Source organism: Lates calcarifer, linkage group LG7_1, assembly GCF_001640805.2.
Source record: "Lates calcarifer isolate ASB-BC8 linkage group LG7_1, TLL_Latcal_v3, whole genome shotgun sequence".
NCBI classification, from domain to species: Eukaryota; Metazoa; Chordata; class Actinopteri; family Centropomidae; genus Lates; species Lates calcarifer.
Genome location: NC_066839.1, coordinates 15,773,401 through 15,797,324, shown reverse-complemented (window position 1 = coordinate 15,797,324; position 23,924 = coordinate 15,773,401). Strand labels below are relative to the sequence as shown.

At 41.5% G+C, this 23,924-nt stretch overlaps 1 protein-coding gene across 1 annotated transcript; it reads right to left on the bottom strand.

Annotated features, from left to right (window-relative positions):
* Positions 1-2: 2 nt before the first annotated feature.
* On the bottom strand, positions 3-22,670 carry LOC108896925 (mitogen-activated protein kinase-binding protein 1). The gene is made up of 33 exons (XM_051071967.1): positions 22,421-22,670; positions 21,146-21,237; positions 19,102-19,164; positions 18,938-18,995; positions 17,547-17,717; positions 17,318-17,455; positions 16,546-16,728; positions 15,048-15,208; positions 14,637-14,826; positions 14,060-14,203; positions 13,750-13,937; positions 13,492-13,583; positions 13,253-13,378; positions 12,713-12,783; positions 11,221-11,342; positions 11,045-11,120; positions 10,836-10,947; positions 10,620-10,683; positions 10,184-10,294; positions 9,837-9,994; positions 9,521-9,555; positions 8,709-8,909; positions 8,450-8,598; positions 8,170-8,309; positions 7,143-7,334; positions 6,910-6,976; positions 5,503-5,631; positions 4,832-5,008; positions 4,024-4,649; positions 3,827-3,914; positions 3,469-3,557; positions 2,282-2,367; positions 3-1,270 (listed from the first exon to the last, which is right to left on the bottom strand). The coding sequence occupies exons 1-33, from the start codon at positions 22,520-22,522 to the stop codon at positions 1,031-1,033; spliced, it is 4,641 nt and encodes a 1,546-aa protein (XP_050927924.1). The 5' UTR covers positions 22,523-22,670; the 3' UTR covers positions 3-1,030.
* Between the last annotated feature and the right edge of the window lie 1,254 nt (positions 22,671-23,924).

The window sequence follows — 23,924 nt, the reverse complement described above, 5'->3', positions numbered from 1 at the left end:
TTTGAAACTGTATAACAGCAACAGAAGAAAAATCTCTCTCAGAGAAATCTAAAATCCCAGTAAACATTAAAACTAGCACTATGAAAACTTGCATAAATATACATAAGGAACATCAACTAACAAAAAATAATTACTGTCTGATAAACATTAAGCAATAATAGCCAAAGTCACAGCTACTTTTGCAACAAGGGAGACAGAATTGGCAGAAAAATATGAATCACATGGCTGACAGAGGTAGCCCGAATCTCAGTGGCAAACATCTTTCCAGGTCCTTCATCTTACACTTAACCTCTAACTTCATACCTTAATATCACCAGTTCTATCCTCACACCTTAACTTCACTTCCTCTAACCTACCTTAACGTGCTCTCTCCATCATGGCCCTCTCTTTTTAATACATAAACAGAACCATGTTTGGCCCACAAGCAGTGGGCCTGCGGATGCCACTGTCCTGTTTGATCTGGAGCAACATGTCTAGACTACTGATCAGACTGAAGATTGGTATGAATATTTATGCCAGTGTTACTTGCTGTAATGACACCCTTAGGAGACATTTGATTTTAATTCTAGGAGCCCTACTACTGGTAAGGATTTGGGATGTTACTGAGGCACAACACTTCATAACCTTTACCAAAAACATAACTATAATGTATACACTTTAATAGTGCCTAATACCACAGGATGAATTTGGTAACCAGTTGTCTGCTCTCCATATGACTTCATCATCATTGTCCCTCTAGTGTCTCCCTTCACAACATTTTGCCATCATTACAATTTAAAAATGTAGAAAACAGGCAAAGACAAACTATGGCATCTTGAAAAATAAGGCAACCTTTTCAAGTCATTCTTATTTCAGTGCATAATACTCAACATCTATTTTCTTCAGTTCCTCTCAGGAGAAAAAAAGTTCAATTAATAAAGTTCCAAAAGATCTCTGTGCAAATAACAAGTGTGCAATTCACAGTGCTACCGAGCCTGCATGTGCCTGGCTCCTGCTGGTGTATGTGCATAGCAAATGTCAGTTTATCTCCTCAGGTCTTGGTATCTAGTCTCCTCTCCACAGACTTCAGCAGCAGCTCAGCGTACTGCTCCAGGAGAGCGAGGGCCTTCTCTCCCTCACCTTTGACCCCCTGGTTCACTTGGGGCTCTTCACACTGCGAGGTCGGGTGAGGCAGAGAGTCAAGCTCAGCCTTCACCGTGAACAGGGCCTCGGACAGGATTCTCTTCACCTGCTGTTGATCCTCACTGGGCTGTCGGCCGCACTGTAGAACCTGGTTTAAATGAACCCATAAACGTATAAATCAGTCTGCCAAGCAGCGAGTGAGACAGACAGACAGACAGGCTCTTTACTCATGTGTCTGTCTTTTTCATCTGTTCATCACATTACAGATCTATAAAACTCCATGTGTTCCACTGAAGCAGGTTTCATGAAATAACATCATGTAAATACACTCAGGTAGGGTTGCAACAAATGATTGTTTTCTATCATCAATTAATCTGTCAATTATTCTCTAGATCTAAAATATAAATAGTGAAACATAACTAAATATTTTCTGATTCCTGTTTCTCAGTTGTGAGGATTGTCTGCTTTTCTCTGTCTTATATGACTGGAATTTGAATATTTTGGGGTTTTAGATTGTTGGTTGGACAAAACAAGACATTTGAAGACAGTTAGTTACCTTGTACTTTGCCAACATATAATGGTCATTGCTGATTACTTTCTGATGAACCAAGGAGATAATCAACAGATAAACTGATGATGAAAATGCTTGGCAGGTTGCAGCCCTAAACATAACCATCACAAAAGCAAAGGCTCCATCTTTAAATTGGTTGTTTTGACCTATGAATGGTCAAAGACTGAAAAGTATTTAGTTTCTATCATATACAACAAAGAAATGCAGCAATACAGTGGTTATGAAAATAATTATCTGATTGATGAATGGATTACAGTCAAGTAAAAATATGTATGAATATGTGAGCTAATTAGTATGGAATTCTTAGCAGCAGGTTTCACAGAAGTAAAATGACAAATGGGCATTATAAGAATATGTAAGATTTAAAAGAATAAACACAATTATCTATCTATACATGCAACTTATAATAATAAGAGGAAGATGCGAGTGACAGCAATAACAGACATGTAATATCTCTATCTATTCCCCCATTGCTCTCTTTTCCCTGTCTTTCTCCTTTATTCCTCTCATAACCCCCGATCTCTACTTGTTCTAGTTTTCACACACAGACATACAGCCACACACACACACACACACACACACACTGACCGAAGTGTACAGCATGATGGTTTTCCTCAGACTGTTGTGAAGCTCAGTAACAGCCTGCCTACAAGTCTCCAAGGTGATAGAGTGATCTGCAGAGAGCGAGTGAGAGAATGACTCTTTCAAGTGTAGCACAGCATGTGGCAAATCAGAGCGTGCACAAAGACACACATACAGTACAGCGCTGATACACACAAACACACGTACTGTTATCGAGTGAAGTAGGTGCACAGTGAATGTTGAGCAAAAGGTTAAAGAGCACTAAAAGAAGAAAAAAAAAACGGGAAAAAAACTTGCTAGCAGAAAAGAAACTATAGAGGAAAAAAAACATGAGGAGGCTGCTGCACAGAGCCAGAGAGCAGCAGCAGTGTGAGCTGTGAAAATGAGAAAAATGATTTCACAGTTTATATCCTCCAGCAAAACACAGTTGTAGGTACAAATGTGGACTGGGTACCACTTAATGGCATTTGTGTGTTTTCAAATTGAAATGAAATCTGTTGCCTTTGCGAGGCAGTTATCATTCACAAAACAGCAGGCGGGGAAGCATGAAGAACAAGATGAAGAAGTCATTTTAAGATCCATCTCAGCATTTCAACTCTATTAGATACCTTTATTTACTGAGTGAGCACTGGGAGGAAAACATCCGGTTAACTGAGGCTCTATATATCATAGCATAATGGTTTGATTATGAGGTACAATATCCTGTGAGCAAAACATGGGGAGTCCAAAATGGAAAGGGTCTCTCCTTTTAGGAGGCATGAATGTGCTTGACAAATTTTATGGCAATCAGCTATTTAAATTTTGATATTTCAAATGTCAAGTTTCAAGTCTGTCGCAACACATCTTGGGTGTTTTGTTCAATAGTAATTTATGTTTTGAGCAGCATGACAGTGCTGGCTCAATTATCTCAAAGCAAAATATAATGTGTTTCAACTTTTGAAGACACAGAGACCAAAGAACAGATGACACTGAAATAAACCTAAAGAGATATCTCCCTTCATCTGTGGACTCACCCTTGTAATCACAGTACTGACAGCAGGAGGGTAACAAGACAGACGGGGGGAAATGAGACACACAAGCAGACTGACAGACAGGCTGCAAGACAGAGGATAAGCAGTGTGAAGAGATGCAGCGATGAAGAGGAGGGGTGTTTGTGACAGACAGGTTAATAATAAAGTCCTGGAGAGTCAGACCTGGCTGGGGTTCAGCACTCGGTGTGTGGGTCTGTTCGGGCACCAGAGGGCACTCTTTAGCTTCAGCCACCTGTCCTGGATCCTTGGCACTGGGAAGAAATGTCAGAAATGTGTGTCAGTTGCTGTATTATGCTAATTCTGACATATTGAATTAAAAGAGTAGAATGAGAACAAAAGCGAGATCTATGAAATTTAATGGGCTTAATTCTGCAACACTCTCATGAATATGGCAGTTTTTTTTAATTCTCTGAGATGATATTAGTAAAACAGTTGCTAAGAAATCTTTCTAGCTACTTGTAGCTATTAAAACTTGCCAAAACATGTAGATAGCATTAAGTCAAAATGATGTTAAAAATACCTCTCAGTAACTGAGCCTCTCCTCTGCTTCACTGGTAGCGGACTTGACGAGGAAAGATCCAAATTTAAAGACAGGTGTCTACCTAGTGCTAAAAATAACAAGATAAACACAAAGCAATACACGTAATTAGGAATTTAGTTCCATAACTGTGTGTGTACATATGTGGCACATCTATGGTATAAGGCTGGCTGTCTAACCTTGTTTGTTTCCTGGAACATCACATCCAGAGTCTGTTGTAGGCGTAGAAGCCCTTGAACCTGAGCTCGGTTTTACCTCCAGACAGAGGCTGCGTCGAGGGCTGAGAGGCTGCTTGGGAAGCGGGATGCGAGAGGGTGGGGTGTTCTGGGTAAGAGGAGCGAGTGAAACTGTCGATGTAGGATGGGGGAGAGGAGCAGGGGAGGGACTGTTCAATGAAGGACACGATAAGATGGATGATGATGATGATGAGACAGAGGAAGGGAAAGCGCTGACTGGAGATGAGGTGAGCAGCGGGGGCTCGACCTCCAGCGCCTCAGATGACACCCTGCCCTTAGGGAAGGAGGGGGAGCAAGGCGGAGTTCCCATCTGGATACCTTCTCCCAGAGAGGAAGACCGGCTGTTTTTGGCCATGGAGCTGGCCGTGGGGTTCATGTAGGAGTGCTGGGGCTTGAGTCTGGGGCTCTCCCAAGGCAGGGGGGACTGGGGAGACTGTGGTGAGCCAGAGGAGGGTGAAGATAAGTGGAAGGGCGGCCTGGGAGTGTCATTATCCAGAAAAAGCTGCTCAGGTCTCTTGCGTATCTCCTTTGGAGCTGGAGAAAGGATGAAAAAATGGAGATTAATGTGACTTGTTTTGAGAAAACAAAAGCACATTAACTGAATGACATGAATTAAATCATATAAATTAATTATTGCAGAGTCAGACTCAAGTATTTTTGCATATTTCACAGTAGATCATAAAAATACCTGACCCCATTATTACAGAAACAGTAGCAAATATGTAGTGATAAAACTAAATGATGATGAAACGTACAGTCTGAGGCCAGGTTCTGGGCAGAGTGTGATTTCTGTAAACATGTGGTTCTTTCCATAGACAGCGGAGCTCTGGATGGAGGGTTAGACGTCCTCCACAGGTGGGATCCTGAAGTCTTCTTCTTTTGGGGTCTCGGGGTAGGAGTACAGGCCCTCTCTGGAGCATCTGCCCTACTGAGATGCAACATCAGCTTTAAGATCACTTCACACCCAATTATCCATGGTCACAAAAAGGTAAAAACAAGCCAAAGTAAATAGCAGTTGTGGTGATTGATGTCTTCATTTGTGTCATTTTACTCGCGTCTTGTTAATTTGCATGTGCATAATTAACTTTAAATGAGCGTTCAGTTTCTCCCTGCTTTTATTAACCCCTATCTAGTTGGTATTTAACAGCTTGATTGTGAAAAATGGGCTGATTGGTACAGAGTAAAAATGTCTAAACATCAGCCTTGTGTGACCCCAGAAACGTCTATTGCAAATGTTCTCTGTGGACTTATCAATGTTTTATTTATTTGTATAAACACAGCACCTTTTGTGCTTTTTGAACTTTTGCATTTATGATTCATTAATCCAAGTCTGCCAAACCAGCACTTATCTAAAAATAAAGCCCTTGCAGCTCCAAGCCTGTCTTTCCTTCTTACTTTGGCCCTTGGTTCCTGCCAGGGGACACAGGGGTCTTGTCTTCAGTGTTTCTGCTCTGGCTATCTTCCATCAAAGGCCGTACTTTTGACACTGGGGGCTTAGCAGAGTGGCTGCCTTGTTCTTTTCCATGCACTTTGGCAAATAGAGGCACCCCCCTACACAGAGAGAAGGAAGAGTTACAGGAGTAGATGAGAAAAATACACAATGTGAACCCTAAAATATGTTGGAGGAATAGTTTGACAGTTTGGCAAATGCACTTTGTGGCTTTCTTGCAGAGGATAAGATAAGAAGATTGACATCGCTCTCATGTTTGTTTGCTAAATATGAAGCTAAATCCAGCAGCTAGGTAGCTTAATTTAGCACAAAGACTGGAAACAGCTACCCTGGCTACCTACTGTGCTCAACCAAGAAATAGTCAAGTTCATTAACCTCTGTGAGCCACAGCATGTTGTTTTTAGAAGTTAGTTGTTGTACATATTAAACATACAAAACATATCATGTTAAAGTGAGTTACTGGACAGAGCCATGCTAGCTGTTACCAGTCTTTGTGCTAAGCTTAGCCAGCCACACATTTACTGTACGGACCTGAGAGTGGGCATTTTATTATACTGAAAATGATATTTAAGGAATGGTTGGGACCGTTTGGGAAACAGGACAAGAGTTAGATGAAAAGAATACCAGTCTCATGTCTGCATGCTAAATATGTTGGAGGCAGCAGCTACTTAGCTAGCACCAATACTGGAAACAGGGGGAAACAGCTAGCCTGGCTCTGTCCAAAGGTAACAAAATCCACCTACCAGCACCTCTAAAGCTCACTAGTTAACACATTACATCTTGTTTGTTTACAAAAGCTTAAGTGTAAAAATGATAGTTGGCTGTTTTATGGGGGTTTGTGTATTGGATTATTTCTTGGCCAGGAGCAGTTGCCAGGCAACTGATGAAGCATTCATTAGTAAGCTAATGCTAGTAGGTGGATTTTGTTACATTTGAAGAGAGCCAGACTAGCTGTTTATCCATGTTTCGAGTCTTTAAGCCAAGTTAAGCAAACTGGCTGCTGGCCTGTAAATTCATATTTACTGTGCCGCACAAGAGAGCTATCTCTCTGCAGGAAAATGAATGAGCATATATCCAGAAAAAACTATTCCTTAGATTAAACAATGGTTTACAGTTAAATGTCTAGCCACCCATTCTATACGCTGTCACCCATGTGGTAAATCATCATTCACTATAAATACAACTAAAAAGGCCAAATATCAAATGATAAATGTTCTCTTACACAAAATTACCCAGAGACTTAACAATGTCATTTTAAACTGACAGCTTGGCTGGATCAAAATGGTACACAGATGGTTTAGCAGAGCAGTATGCGTGAGTCCACATGGGTTTGTAATTGTAGCTGTGAGTCCACACTGATCTGAAGTGGTCAACAGTACCTGTTATTATGTCCTCTGGCCAAGAAGCGTGATGACATACTGAGCCTTGGGACTCTGCTCTGCTCAGCTGTGGACAGACATCAGGCATTAGAAACAAAAACAAAAACAGAGACAGTGGCATATAGAGAGGAAACACACCCAGTGACAAGAGAGAGAAAAAAAAGAGAAACTATAAGAACAAGAGAAACCACCAGACTAATCAGTGGTGTCTGTGTGTCTTTGCTCTGCTTTACCTGTGCTGCAGCCTTCTGCCAATGTCTCAAAGTTCTGCTTGAGGAAATCTTCTTGACTGTGATCAGTAATATCAGTCACTGTCCTCAGAGCCTCGTCCATACTTGTCACTTCTGCCTTTTGCTCCTCTTCCTCCCTCTCCTCATTCTCCTCATCAGAGGTGTCCTGGCTCAGGGACTCCACATCTGCAGAATCTGAAAGCAAAAGGAAGAACATGTACAGCTGAGAAAAATAATACCCTTTCCAGACCCTCTTGACCTTGGCACATCTACTGCATAGAACAGGTATATACCAGATAATCCTTAACAAATGACCAGTTAGAACATTGAGGCTTATGTGGTAGTACTATCTGACATATTTCTATCAGGTCTGAAACAGAAAAAAATCCTAGCCTCTGTGTGCTCAAATCCCTCTCGGCAGGTATCAGCTTTACTGTATGCTGAAGAGATATCACAGCTTTCATGTACATTTTAGTCTTTCATTTTAAATCCCACACTTGACACACTTTGAGAAGACATTTCTATGCAAACAGAAATGCAGACAGATAAAAATACAGAGATGCAGCATACAAATGTGACTTTGATACCTATTTAAAATTCCTTAGTGTTTTTATTCGCGCTCACTCTGCTATTGCTCTGCCTGCTAGCTGTAGCAAGAAAATCCATGAATGAAAGCCACTATGTGTGTGTGAAATGTGTGAAATTCTTAATGATTTTATCATCTTAAATTTAGAAATGTATAAAATTCCTTTCATTATTTTGAGGCAATAGTTTTTGCTTGTTGAAAAATGGTAAGGGGGAGCAGCATGCACTGCTGTCAGCCACAGTGTCCTTCCAGATTCTGCCACTAGGAGATGCTCAAGTCAGAAATTTTCAAATTGTACACATGAAGAGGTGGCTTTAAATACCAATCTTCATTTTTTGCGCCATTGTGTTTTCATTCTAGCAATGGTAAATTATTAAATTAAATACATTGGAACTACTTTAACTGCATCTCCTTTATTTTGTCTCTTATTGTTGTTGCCCTCACCATCCAGGACACAATCCGGGCTGGGCTCCCTGCTGTCGTAGCCCAGGGAGCAGGCACTGTCCGGGCTGCGACTGTCCTGGCTCTCACTGCGGATCCCTCGTCCTTGCATCCTGCAGTGCTGCTCCTTCACAATGTAATCACTGACGTATGAAAACACGGAGAGGTGGAAACAATGAGGAACGGGGCAGAGAGGGAAACCTTAAACCAAGAATAGAAAGGCACTTTTGTTCTCTTTCACGGTCATTGTGATCAAAACCGTGTGCAGCAAGCAGGGATTTACCTGCCCTGTAGACTCGCGTCGTCCTCCTGCTCCTCGGGGTACACTACCACACCATCACTCCCCATGATGCCCTTGGACGGGTGTGAGGACAGCCAGTCAGCGTGTGGCCAGGGCCGATGCCTCTTGGCTCTCTCCTCCAACTGCTGCTGCTGAAAATGAGCACAGGTGACTTAGTGCGACAGTGCAACTACACACACATGGATCCATATGAACAGCTCCCTCTTTCTCTCCCTTAAACATCCAGTACATCTATGCATACCGTGGGCTCCTGGAGGCTGGACGTGCTCTGTCTCTCTCTGTCATGAGGGAGGCAGCTGGGGTTTTTCTTGTGAGCAAAGGTCTCCAGCTGCCTCAGGTCCAGCATGGATTTAACCATCAGCTCCATAGAGCCCATGCGATGAGACCAGCGCCTCCGAGGACGCTTAGCAGAGTCGGGGGTGACCTGGCTGATGACTCCATGCTGTAAATGAGGGTTGGAGACATATATGTTGACACAGTACACAATGATTTCTATAGTAAACATGCCAACATATCATACAGCAGTTCTGGGGATCCAGATGAGGTTGTGTGATGTACTTTTTAGTCCCCTGACTCTTCCTGTGTGTTTCAGTAGGAGTTTCACATCACTTTTGAGACTCAGCAGGGTCCCCCCCCCCCCCACCCCCCACCCCCCACCCACCCACCCCTTACATCATGGAGGATTTAATCCCATGTGTGGTGGAGTGAAACCTGAGATCCTTAAGACACGACAGCCCCTCTGAAGTACTGATATAAAACTAAAAGAGACAGTAGACATGATCAGCAAATGTTCTGTTCCTCAGCTGTCCAGTCTATATTCTTAACTATGTACTGTCAATAAAAAACATCAAATATTTAGGAACTGAATCAAGAGGAGACATGTATTGTCAGGTTGTCTGTATTTTTATTTCAATAACCTAATAATAATAAACACATACACCCACAAGCTTACTGCTATGAAACAAATATTTTATTATTAAGTTGAAATTTGAATGGAGAAAAACATTCCATTTAAACCAATCACTCTTTTTTACACTATGTATAACCACTTGCCTTTGTCAGTTCCCAGTACTGTCCTTCATCTGAGCCTCCTGTTGTATGAAAGAGCACAATAATCATCAAGTTATAAAAAGAAGAATCATTACAGATACCATTTTTATTCCTGGATTATTGGATTTTTCAAAGTCTGCTGCACTCCACCGAGAGGTTAAATGTCAAGGACACTGCAGCAGGGCAGATGCTCAGAAACATGGTTGCTAGAGGACATTCCTCTGCTCAGTACTACGCCCTTCTAATTCCCTTGATAAACATCTGGATTAGAGTGAGCGCTGTGTTTTGTATTCTCGTTCAGTTCACAGTCAGACAGTACCGGTGTCGTCCTCTCCGTGGCTGCTGTCAGTGGAAGTATTGGTCGCGTTGTCCTCGGGGTCGTCGGGGCTGGCGTTCTCCGTTCCGTCCTCTCCCTCGTGCTCGCGGTCGCTGTCCGAGGACAAACCGCTCAGAGCGGGGGCACTGTGCACCTCCCGCCTGGAGTAACACAATCAGAGACAAAGTGATGAGCACTCTGGCGGTCATTAAGTGTGAAGTGGGGGAACGTTTTCTCCAGGTGGCTACTTCATGATCAGCCCCACATTTATGGAATGAATGTAATCAATGAAAGGTCAGGAGGGTAGTGTGTGTGTGTGTGTGTGTGTGTGTGTGTGTGTGAGAGATCACCTGAGACTGGGGGTCTTGCAGGGCGGCATGTTTGGGTTTTGTCGGAGCTGGCAGAGCCTCTCTCTCATGCTGATTGTCAGCTCTGGAGCCAGTCGCCACACAAAGATACAGCTAGGAGATAAAAGCATTCAGGCATTAAAAATTCAGCATTTCATTTCAGCATGACTATTGAGGAAACTGTCTGCAAACACATTTCCCTGCTCATTTCCTCTCGCAGCAGAGGATGAAGATGATTTCAGTTTGGGCGCTGCTCCTATCCTGGTTTTATTCAAAATTTGATTTTAAATTATTCATATTTAAATATCTCACTGTTATTACAGCCCTAATTTTAAATATATGACTAATACTTGTTTCTCTTTTCAGAGATATGACATTATAGTGATTATTAAAATGCTGGATTTTCTAATACAGTTATGCACACAATACTGTCTCTCACCTGTCACCTGACACAGAAATCAAATACTTGCAGTCGTTGGTAAACTTCATCCCAGTGACAATCTCTGCAAAAAAAAGACGGCTGGTTAGTTCTATGATTATTCCTGGCAGTGTTAGATGACAGATCATATTCCCCACTGCTATAAAAGTGTCATTTACTCACTGCACAGATTGGCTACATGATGTGTATGTGAGGTGTAGGTGTGTGTTCTGTTACCAGAGTGTCCAAACATCGTGGCAACACACTCCCCAGTGTAGAAGTCGAAGATGCTGATGTTTTTATCGGAGCAGCTCGTGGCCACATATTGACCCGAAGGATCGATCTGTACCTGCCAGACCAAAATACAAAAGCATCCTGTTTTTTATGAACTGTGTGTGCAGCAAGAGAAAGGATTTTGGAGTGTGGACGTTGGAGAAAAATGTTACCCTGAGCAGACTGCCATCTTCACTCACTGATCCTTTATAGAGTTTCTTCTGTTTGCCACTGCTGATGTTAAAAATCCTGCAGTCAGAAGGAAGCAGAAACCTCAAAATCAAAAAATGTTTACCAGTCGCTAACCTCCCTCTCCTTCAAAAACGCATACACACACACACACGCTCACCTGATGCAGCGGTCTTGGCAGCCAACAGCTGCATACTTGCAGGTGGGGTCTACGCCCATGTCATACAGTGTGGTCTTCCTCACCATATGGTGGGAACGCCTGAACTCTGTCCCTCTGTCAGTCTGCAAAACAAAAAGAAACACTGTCAGGGCTGTGCAGAGGAGGAGAGCTGCTGTAGCATTAGATAGACAGATGCTAAATGAACACTTGGCATATAAGAATTTTCTCTCTATATTAGAATTATAATTTCTTCCTAAGCAACCCATCTAAAAGCTTGCCTAACAGCATTGATTACTATAGCACACATGACCTTTACACATCTAAAAGCTGCAGAGATCACTTTGAATAAATATTAATTGTGTATCTAACATACATATAGTTGTTATGCTTTAAAAGGCACTAAAGACAGAACATATATAAGGTATTTGCCTCAGTTAAAGTTTGGCTCAGCAAAGACCCAGTGTCAGTTAAAATAAGTCATTTTGTTTTTGAATTTTAGGCCATTGAAATTCTCTTGTTTGCACATTCAATCATACAGACATGGTCAGAAAAGAGGACTATTATGGTTCATTAGGAATCCTTGAAAACACAGAGCATGATAACGGACAGAGCAGAAGATGCTCATCTGTGTTTTGCAGGGAGTGTAGACCTGTCATAACAAGTTTCTAAAATGAGTACTCCATAAATGTCTGGATGCTAGGGAGACGTTTCCTCAGGACTAACAAGCCAATGCTTATCGTGCTCTACAAAACGTAATGTTCTGAGTCACAGCCGTGGCCTGAATCGCATCTTAAATTTAACAAGAGTGTTGTAACTTCTGCAAGTCTGACCGAACAGAAAACTGCTCCAGTAACCCAGAAACAAATCTAGAGAAATGATGCCGCCTTTATCGCTTTAGTTATACAACTTGTACTCCAAATGCTCCTTTTGTGTGTTCCATGCTGTGGATTTGTTTTCACAAACAGAAGCTAAATGGAATTTGTGTCTGTTGTGCTGCACTGTGAGTCCCTGATGGGAGGAATTAATGAAGACTTTGAGTCAAAAGCAAGGAGGCAGCAAAGAAAGCTGAACCGACATTAGCTCCTTACTGTGTCTTTTATGACCAGAAAGTATGTTTTGAGGAAATGTTTTATTTGGTGTGTCATGTAATCAGGTAATCCTGCTGTGTGCGGAGCCAAAAATGAAGCAGTAAATTGGGACAAACCAGGACTTTTACAGTGATATCAAAATAGCTGCAGGAGAAGCTTATTGGTTTTATAAAATATTGGAAATATTAATATTGGGAATACTGGGGAATGTGGGTATATATTACAAGTATAGTATATAGTATGTTCTAGTTTAGGTGTATAACAAGCTATTTTTAGTTAGTGCATGAATGTTTTTATCACTGGCAAAGATATATGTGCATATTAGATAATCTACAACCACCTATATTTGCACCGTGCTTGATAAAGGGATCTGAGGAACTGAATCCTGCTCAGACATGTCTCACCTTGTGTGCTGTGCGAAAATAGATGCTCTTGTCTGCCCCACAGCTGATCATCCTCACCTTGTTGTCATTGGCTGAGGAACAAAGACGGTTACTGCAGGGTGACTTTTTGAATTTGTTTTTCATTTTTAAATCCTTGCATTGTGTCCGTAGGAAGGTCAGAAATCCTGCTATCCTTCATCAAACCGCTATTCCTTGTATTTTCCAAATTGACAATCCAAGGAAAAGTCCAGTGACATGGGAGATTTGTCAAAAGAGTATGGTGTCAAAAATCTAAATAGGAGGCAGCAACTGATGCAAATCTGTTCCTTGCGAAAGAGAGAACAAAGCACAAAAAAATAAAAAAGCACAGAACAAAGAAGGCTTTCCCTATAATAAATAGCACTCCACCTGACTACACATGCATAGTTGTCATCTATTATTTAAACAAACAGTGCTGCGAGCGGAATAAATGGGGGACATTGTGTGGGACTGAATGGAGATGAAAGCAGAGATTAAGAAAAGATTAGCTGTCAGATGTTGACAGTGTCTCAAGTGGCTCACCAGCAAAGCGGACGGCTGTTATGGATGAGGAGTGCTCATCGAGTGTCTGCACCAGACTGTAGTCATCCTCAGCATCCAACACATGGATCAGACGGTCCCTGCTAGCTGTGGCCAGCAGCTTCAGACCTGACAGCAATAAGGCAATTTCAGCACATATCATATGGACAGCCAATGTGCGAACACTCTATGAACAAGCTATTTCCATGTTCAATAGCACAGTCGCATATGCACACACTGACCTGTTTCTGGGTTACTGTACTCGAGGCAGAGTATCTCAGCATCATGGGCCACCACTTTCAGAATCTCCTCCATGCTGCTGAGGTCATGGACCCTGGAAATGACACATTTTTTGGAGGGTGCTTTTGCTTTGAGGTGACAGGCAGTTAAAATATTTTTGAAAGTTAACTTTCAGTCATTATCAGGCAGTCCTATGCATCAAACTCTTTGGATAGTCCGCTATCTATTTTCTAATTCCAATCTGAGTCTTCATGTCTTACCTCAGCATCCCGTTGCGATCTCCAGATGCCAGGTGTTTGCCGTCTGGACTGACACAGATGGTCCGGATGCCTGTCCTGCTTTCTGTTGTCTGCCCATCCCCTGATTTATCTGCATTCATGTTTGTCATGTACTCTGGATCCACTAATGCAGCAGTGTTTCCATCTATGTAGATTATATTCAAGAGATCCTGTAAAACAATGATGGATAGAAAAAACTTACCATATGGAGAGTATACACTTCTAAAATGTCAACATTTTCCTTTGTGACACATGAAGATATACAGACACTGATGCCTCACACACAACTCACACTGCTGAGGATGTTTTGAAAATTAACACGAGTTTGAGACCAGTCCTCCATGCGCCACTGTCTGATGGTGTTATCAGCTGAACAACTAAAGAATGTGCCCGATGACAAACCAGCACCCATTTCCCCAGGAACATCTGGGAACACCTGAGCAAACACAAGAGAGAGGATAGGTAGAATTCCAATGCTGTGAAATACATTTAGATTCACAATGGAGCACTATCATGAACTATAATAATACAATTTTACTATTAATTATGCATTGCTTTTGACTGCCTTTTATTAAAGTTAATATATAAATTCTGACACACATGAGAACAATATTAATATACATTCAATGTAATTACAAACAACAGAATATAACAAAATTATTCATTAGTGTGTTCCAAACTGGTCCCATGATCAGTTAGGCTAATGAACTGCCCAGAATGTCCCTGTTTTAGCATAGGGGTGGTATTGATCAATCCCCCAATTCCAGTGAATCAGTAACCTAATCAATAGTCAAAACACACTTTGAAACACACTGCATATGTCACAGTTCCTAAAGAGCTGTGTCATTCACTTCCTCCTGCATGTTTACCTCCAGGTCCCAGACACAGGCAGCATGGAACAAGGCAGAGTGCACCTTGCCCACCCTGCTGACATCTCTCACATCCCACACATACAGACTGTGGTCATTATACACACAGCTGAGCCAGTGACTGATGGGGTCATAGGTAACAGCAATGGCAGCTGGGTAGTGGACATCTGTCTTGGTGGAAAATAGGTGGCTGATGGGAGAGAGGTTGGAATACATGTTTAAAGATCAAGGCGTAACAGCAACAGATGTTTTCTTAACGATAGATAAATTTTGACTCTAGACTCATTTGGGAGTAGTTTACACTGTGAAATGGTGCCACTTAAGACAGGAAGCACTATAAATAGAGAGCGTTTGATCCTTGAATGGATCACTGCCAAGGACAGGCTGTGTTACTCCTGAGCTCTTTCTCACCTGGCCTTGGTAGCGGTCGAGACATCAGCGCCGAGGGGGTGCGGCCGAGGTAGCGTGCAGATAAAGTGCAGGTCAATTGGACTGAAGGCTCGCACCGTTCCATCAGCGCAGCCACAGAAAATCATATCCTCAGACAGAGACAGAGATTGGGCCACACTCGTCTGCAATGCAGCACACAAAACAACAGGCACATCAGCTCATTTCATAGCTCTGTAATTTACAGATTACCCCAGTGGGGCAAGAGAATTCGTTCAAACTAATGAAATGGTAAACAAAAATTGGATAAACTGAGACCTAACAATCAGTGGTATATGGAAAAATAAGTGGCAGTTTCAAGGAAATTGTTTGTGTATGTCACATGAAATTTTTCACATATTTTTAAGCCTTAAAATTTGCCAAATTTTATCTCTGCAAATAACAGATATCATAATTTAGTCCAGGTGAGTCCACAGGAGTCCTGCCTGTCAGTAATAGTAAATGTTACAGAGGAACACATCCTGTACGTGTCCTTGTTGCTAATCTCTCTTTGATCCTCAGGAGGCACAGGACAGAAGCAGGAGCCATACACCTTCATCTTCACCTCTTGATTAAACACCACAGCTGGACACTGACCATAAGCATTACTGGCTGTACAGCACTCAGAGTAACGGATACATTAATATGCTGTGGATTTAATACAGGTAAGGGCAAATTAGATGAGCGAAATTAATGAGGTACACACCTGCTGAATCAATAAAAAACACAATGCATTTGTCATGATAACCAGTAGCGTTTTTGGCAATTGATAATAGTTGATTTTTAAACCACTTTTGCCAATGTTATTCGTAAAGGAATAGCTGGCAGCAAAAGGATTATTTTGAAGTTAGAAAGATTACCAACACCACTAAAAAAACTAAAAACAATGCTGTTCTTTAAAGGGGGTGTTTGTAAGTTTTCTCTGCCACCAAACGTGGTTTCTTGCCAGGAGCTGGTGATGGGGACGGTGGCTTGCCAAGAGCTTCAGCCATTGTTACATTTATGACACAAGATGTTAGAATATGCCCTCTAAGCAGTGCTACTTCCTCAGGGCAGTGTGGATGCTACAGTTAGTTGCTATTGGAAACTGACAAGACAGGCTAGCCAGGCGGGGGCAAGCTGATTAGCATGCTAACTTCAGTAGAAGACGTGATAGAACTTAAAGCAAAACACTGACGTTGCTTTGCACTGCTGGAGACAGCATTTGGTGAGTAAAGGAAAGAAGTTTGATGCTGAACTCATAACGTTTCCTCTAGACTGGTAAAAAAACAGCTGACAATGCTAACGTTGGCTATGTAGCGATAGCTTACAAATAGCTCAATTAAAGAAATTACATCAACAGCTAAGATAATGTTTAGCTAATAGATAGAGTGACACAGCCCAATCACTATCATTCAATCACTTTGATAAAAATTGAAGTCTTTAAAACAGTACAGTACAAATGGCCCCTTTGTTGCTGTTGGATACGTCCCCTGTCACTCACCCGTAGGTCCACCCACTTGTCTAGCATCCTCTTGCTGTTAAACTCACAGAGCAGGCCAGAGGAGGTAATGCAGAAGGTGGAGTCAGATTTCGCTCCCCGCCCACAGGCCACATCACAGAAAAAGTTGTTCCTCAGCTCTCCCAGCAGCCCCGAGCGGCCCAGCAGAGGGACGGGAGCACTGGCCTAAATACCACAGAGGGATGAGGGTTAGCTGATAAAGCTCACACTGTGGCGTTTAAAGGAGAATACTGGTTATATTCACACTTAGAACTCAGTCATTTCTCTGTGTGTCCAATTTTCTTTTTTCTATTTTTAACATTACAACTTCTTGGTGTGGAAATTAACTAACAAAGAAAGGTCAAATGAGAGGGTAGCAGTTCTGAGTTGCAGTGATTACACACTAAGGTGAGGACTATTGTGTGAAGATCACTGATGTGAAGACACTCTGCTCTGGAACAACGAAATAGCAATGAAGTAGTGTGACAAAACCTCCTGCATTTACTGTGATAGTTTTTCTTGCTTGGATAATTTTCAAAGCAATGAAGCATTTCCACACTGCGTAAAAATGTTTGGCAGAAAAGAAGATTTTTTAGATTCCAACTCTCAAGCAGCTCTAAAGCAAAGGGAAGGCTGCAACCCACAGTATATGACACAAACATATAACACTATCTTTTATGGACAGAGAAAACCAGACCAGCATTATGTAGCACAAAGGGACACATTTCTCCAATTCAGTGTAAAAAAAAATTACAGGGATGTGTTTTATCAGTACCTTGCTGGCCTTGCAGTGATCCAGATACCAGAACTTGACATGTCTGTTGCCCACAGTTACAAAGTAAGAGCTGTCCTCAGAGAAAGACACGCCTGTCACCTTACTGGACACCTTGTTAGCTGCTACAACAACGTCTTTCTGCAATAGAACAAACCAGCAATACATGTAAAACATTACAGCCACGGTAAGAGGAGCTGGCTGTGGGCTAAATCTCCTATGTGCAAAGTACCTTCCATGCCCAGACGTTGACCATCATGTCATGTTGGTTTCCCACACTGACAATGTATTTGCTGTTGGGGGAGAAGGCCACGCATGAGATGCCATATTTATGCTTCTGGAGCTCTGCCACCTGTCTCTGCTCTGCCACATCCCACAGTCTCACCGCTGGCAGGTGACCGCTCTGTGTGGAGGAGGAACAAGTGAGTTAATTATCATTAAAGAAAGGGCTCATTTTCTGTCTCCATTCTTTAAATCCACTGAAGCAGGCTACAAACAGTAGTCACCTGTAACTGCAGTCTATCCAGCTCTCTAAGAGATTATCCCCTCTGACCTGCTCACATTATTCTCCTCTCGGGGATCAAAAGGTCAGCAGGCTATTTGTGTAGTCTCTTCTTTTAATATGGTAGAACAACCTTCTAAAGGTCAGGGTTAATAGGTGAGAATAAGGGGAACCTGAAGGGCACTGAAAATGGCTGACCTTTAACTAAAGACAGAGCAGCATCCAAGGGAGACAGATAGAAAGAAGAAGAAAGAAGATGATAAACATATCTGCTGTCAGTCTGTCCTTTATGTAAATTAGCCACTGTTTGGTTTCTTATCAGTTTGTTCACTCAGGAATATTTTACACTCCTCTCTTCTTTCAAGGCTTACAGGAAATCCTCTAACAGAGCTATGATGCTCATAGCTTTGATCACTGAAACACAGCAGTTAGAAAGAGAACCATAATAATCTGGTAGTTAAATAAAACATCAATCAACATTTGCAGTGTAATATTGACCAGTAAATGTGTACATCTAATAGTTTCATATAAAATCAGCTGGGCTCCACTATCATTTTTTTCTTCCATTACTTGGTATGTGGTGTGAGTCTACAAGATTTGGCATTTTGGTTTCTTTTAAATGGCAGCAGAACAGCCTATCTTCGTTGTTTGGTCTTTTGAACTTTGGTCTCTGCCGTCATGGCAACAACCGCGTGCCCATCCACTTGCACGGAGAAGTCTTTAATCGGCTTTGATTGGCTGTGGGGGGGATTAAGATAGCGTGTTGTATTGAGGCACATGCTGTAACTACAACACAGTGAGTGAAGACACTTAACTGACAAGACACGTTATTCAGTGACAAAACTTGAGAAAAGCAGTGAGGATATAATAAACTGTAAAGACTGGAGACTACGTAATCACCACTAACTAATTGTCATTTTGCAAAAGGCCTTCATGGTTATTTGAAGTTATGCTTATACTGTGGATGGCTGCAACTTGGACGGGTCTAATTAGCTAAAAACTGCACTAATCATCTACTTGAGAGTTTGAATGGTGCTGCGACAAGATACAGAGAAAAATGAGGCAAACAAAATCACAGCAGAGCCACAGAATAAGGCTGGCTGACAAGTAAGAAGACTCACCTCTCCTGTTACCAAGTACTTGCCATCAGGGGAGAAGGACAGAGCTGTGATGGTCTTTCTGTGAAAGTGAGAGAGACAGAGACAGACAGCGCAGTATGACTCATGCTCTGGTTGACTGGGAGTTTGGACAGTTTAATGTTGCTCTGTATTTGTGTCCAACTCACCTTGAAGTGTTGATAATGTGGTGCTGTCTGTTCTTTTTGGGGTTCAGCAGGACAACCACACACCTACATAAAGAGAGGAAAAATGTAATGATCCACATAAATATCTGAATTTGAATAGGTCTTGCAACTGTATGTATATATCCCTCATGCTGAAGCAATAGCTTGGTGAAGGTGGAAAATTTCAATTTGTAAACGTTCAAGTGTTTTTGTATTTATTTAGTCAAGGTGTTTGGAAGAAATGCAAACACTGAGTGGAAAACACAATTTTTCACTTCAGTTAACAAATGAAGGACCGAGCTATGATTTCACAGTGCATACTTATAGGATAGCTTATTGCACCAGCGCTACTGATTATACACAATGACCTTATAGACGTTTAACTGTGATGTAACACAAGAATCCATATAGTATTACTCTCACAAGAGCTAATATACATAAGTACGCCTAAAGTTTACTAATCTCTGTTAATCTGTAATTAAACTTTATTATGTGGCCTCTTTAATATATTCATTAAATGTGTGCTGAGGTGAATCAATATTAAAAACACTACTAAAATGGTAGGTAATAAAGCCAATTAGAGGCATTTCTGAACTGTAAAGCAGAGTAGCATGAGCTAACTTAGCTTCAAACATACCACATTTCAGGCACATTAATACAAATAGTAAAACTGTTTAATATCGGACAGGAATAGTGTTACATTTTAGGAAACACAATTATTATGCTTTCTTACTAAGAATGACATGACAAGACTGATAACACTCTCATCTGTTAACCTAACCAGCTACTATTGGTAGCTTCAAATTTACAGACAAACATGAGAGTGGTGTCAGTGTTTTAATCCCAAGTACAGGTCCTAAGAGGTCAAGCTAATCTTTTAGGAGAGCATTCTGAAAAATCATGACAAAATATGGCAAAGAGAAAACAAACTCTCATGAATCACACTAAATGTAACACTACCCACCTTTGTATCAGTGTTTTTGCTGGTGATTTGTATGCTCCAAAGTGAAAGCTCTGTCCTGCTTCATGAAGTGTTTATTCAATTTTGCCAACCCTTAGTGATTCATCAACCTTAAATGTAATTATTCTTTTCCATATTCAACTAACCAAATTATTTCCTGTTAATAAAACTTCCTCTTTACATCCTGTTCAAGAGCAGCACGCAGACCAGCGATGGGCCTGTCCCTGAACTGACTCCGGGCCATGAAACTGCATTCCTAGCACCACAGCTTGTACAGATTTAAACTGAGATGGCAGGTGGATTACTAGACTGTTTGTAATTTGGAGAGTTTAGAGCTTGTTAAAATCACAATCAGAACCAGATACACACACCCACATACGTGCACGAGCATCCATGCCCTGCACATACAGACATTGTTCTCTCGCCCTCGCTCTCTCAGAGACACAGTCACAAACACAAACACTCCTTGACAGCAATAATGTAAACAACTCTAATTATGCTCTTTTTTCTCAGCCATTGACCTTCTTAGTATTAATACAGCTTTGTGAGAAGATTTGAGAGCAACACAAAAGAGACTCAGTGCCCTGTTTCTGTTACAGCCTCGTGGGACCAACTCTGCTTGTTTTTAAACTCTGCCTTCACCCCGGTGGTGCTGCAGCTCTGAGGCCCTCGAGCATCACCACTGTAGATCTACAGTAAATCCTCCAACCTGCAGCTCACACGTCTCTGTTTTTTTTCCTGCACTGAGCGAGTTAACATAGCCAGTCTCACTGTTTGCACAGAAATAATAATCCTACACAGTGCTCTTTACATCACTGTATCACTGAGAGAGTCAAAGGAAGCCTCCCTCAGGATAGGATAATAAAAAGCTTTGGAGTTTCTCTGATGAGAAAGCCCACAGAGCTCTCCCCCTCAGTTCCTCTGAGATAGCACGGAGATAACGGACACACAGAAATATGCACACTAACTGTCTGTGTGGGGTAGATATGATAAGGAAGTTGGAGTGCTGATAAGTCAAAGGTCAGATGTTTAGATAATGATGCACAAACGGTCTCTTTCTCTCTCTCTCTTTCTCTCTCTTCTTACCCAGCAGGGTAGGCCACGAGTCCAGACCGGGGGTCACAGGTCAGTCCGCTGTTTCCTGAAGCGGTGATGCCCAGAACCTTCTCCAAAGTCACCTGCAGAGACACAAAGGGACAGATAAGTACAGAACTCAAGCAGTGATGTAACTAAGCGCCCTCATCAATGAATCAAAGACAGAAATAGATCGTTGTTGTGGTTGCGACATGTGAAGACGAGATGTGTCCTCTCTAAATACATACAAATAACATGACACGAGGTAGTTCTATCTCCAAAACACTGACTTTTCCTGTCACTTTTTAAGATACAATGATTATCTCCCCGGAATGTGATGATTTGTCACTTAGTTTATGCACACCTGCACAGAATCTTTGGATTTGTTCAATGGTTTCTTATTTTCTCCATGATAAACAAATAAGTACAAAACTTACATGCAGCAGGGGGCATTTCCTTGATTCCACATTGGAGTTTAAAACTAAAATATATAATAAATGTCATCATCACCGCTCTTTTGGGTGGTTGATGGATGTTAGTTAAATAACTGACGAACAATAAGATGTGAAAGATGAGGCTTAACCTTACAGCTAAACAGGGGATGGGACAGCTGGCTTGGTAAGTCATGCTGTCTGTCTTGGGATTTATAAATCAGCTGACTGCGTCATTGACTGGTCTGGAATAACATATGAACATACCTGAGTCTATAGCGTCCTACTAACACATATATGACAAAGCACAGTCAGATGGCAGGTAAGCAATCAGAAACACAGTTCACAGTGTAACTGACGGATTTATTAGTGGGTAATAAATCATTTACTCATCATAATAAATCAGTTATAAACCATTACTAAGAGCAAATTTTGGGTTGCCAGGTTGTGAAAAATCCCTTTTATTTCTGTTTATACTTGTTTGGTAATAATGCAGTTATAATCGTTAGTTTATTTTAAGTTTTGTGTTTGTTTAACTTAATGCTTAATAAAGTTGTTGGAGCTTATAATTATATATCATAAAGATTTATTAATCTATATAATAAGGCCATTAGTTGTAACTTTAGCTTTATTGGGGAAACTGTAGTATAGAGTAGTACCTTGTCCTGCAGTTCAGGTAAACTGTTGAACACAGCATTCTCTGTATGTAATATATGGTTGATTTGACACTATGAATAAAAGAGCAGTCTGCAGTGTTATAAAACTGCTCTAGGCTGCTTCTTTTTTCTCATGACAAGTTATTTCCCTCAGAAACTAAACTTGTTGCACTTGTACAGAGGGATAAATGGACACATACCTTGCTGGTGAGATTTTCTCTCCTGATCTTCTTGTGCTTGGTTGATGGAGAGCGCAGTAAATTCCTGATGCGACTTTTGATGGTGAATCCATCGCCTGGCATTTTGTCTGCAGCCCGTAACGATCCCACCCAGCCACAACCACTACCACCACCACACCTCCACCAGAGACAAACTGTGGAGCTTTACAGAGTCGGACAGTGCTGCAGCTGCCGGGACATGTGGGCGCTAATCTTCTGTGTAGGTTTACTGTTTGTCTCTCTCTCTCTCTCTCTCTCTCTCTCTCTCTCTCTCTCTCTCTCTCTCTGCTGTGGCCGCCTGTCGCTTCACATCGAGCACTTCTCCTCCAGCTTCTCTCCACTCCTGCTCTGATGTCGCCTCCTCTCAGCGCTACAGTTTCTGCTGGGACAAGGAAGGAAAACCCGCTGCTCAGCTGTTTGCCTGCTTGACATCACCAGCTTAATCTCGACCTGCACCGGTCTCATGATTACATCAATGATTGCTTTTGTTGCTGTTGCACCTAATTGATTTAATAGGATTAAACAGAGAGGCCGTGGGCAGCCTCAGCACTGAATGGCGGATGTTGGGCCACCACAGCTCTTTGTTCCTCTGCTGATTGAGCGATAACAGTTAACTTATCTTTTATATACATATTTGCTTCAGTGAATCATTTACAGTTGTATTTACTCTTCTTTTTTCCGGGTTATATTTTCAATTTCAAATATTTATCTTCTACTTGCTGACATGAATCCTAAAAACAATCAATCAGGTGATATCTAATGGTAATATATCCACTGTTTAGTATAAAATGCAAAGTAGTGGCAGTGATGGAAAGGTATTTTGATAATGTGTACATAAACTTTAAAACACAACAAAAGTTGTCAGTAGACAGGGCACTTTATCTAATTAGCATGCAATAAAGCCAGACACCGCCATTAAATCCAAATTAATTTACAGGCAGCCAACAATTATAGTGTGTTACTACTTCATTATCATCACAGTCAGGTCGTAACATTATTTACATGAGTGTTGCATTTGAAATTTAAAATGTTATTTCCACTGAACTGACCACGTGCTCTCCTCGACTAGCCTTCCTGTAAAAACAAACCACGCCCCATGATACGAGCTGTTCACTTAAACACATACTGAGCTGACAGTTTACTAAACCAGGCTAAAACAAATTTTACTGAACCCAGCCCGGCCGTAAATTCTCTTATAGTAAAATTTCTACCCAATTTTTAGTGTTGACTCAAAGTGCAGCTGATTCCACTCTACGGTGATTTTAATTTTGTGCCACAAAGTAGCAGTGTGCAGTACTGTGACTGGAAATTGAAAACTTAAAAAATGTAACAAAATTGTGGGAGTTTTTTTTTTTTTTTTTTTTTTCAGTTCAAACAGTTCATGCCAGACTCCATGTCTGAGCAAATGTGCAACAGAGGTAAACAGTATATTGCGTACTCTTTTTTTATACATCCCAGAGCTTTGAATTCTCACTTTTCCCATAAC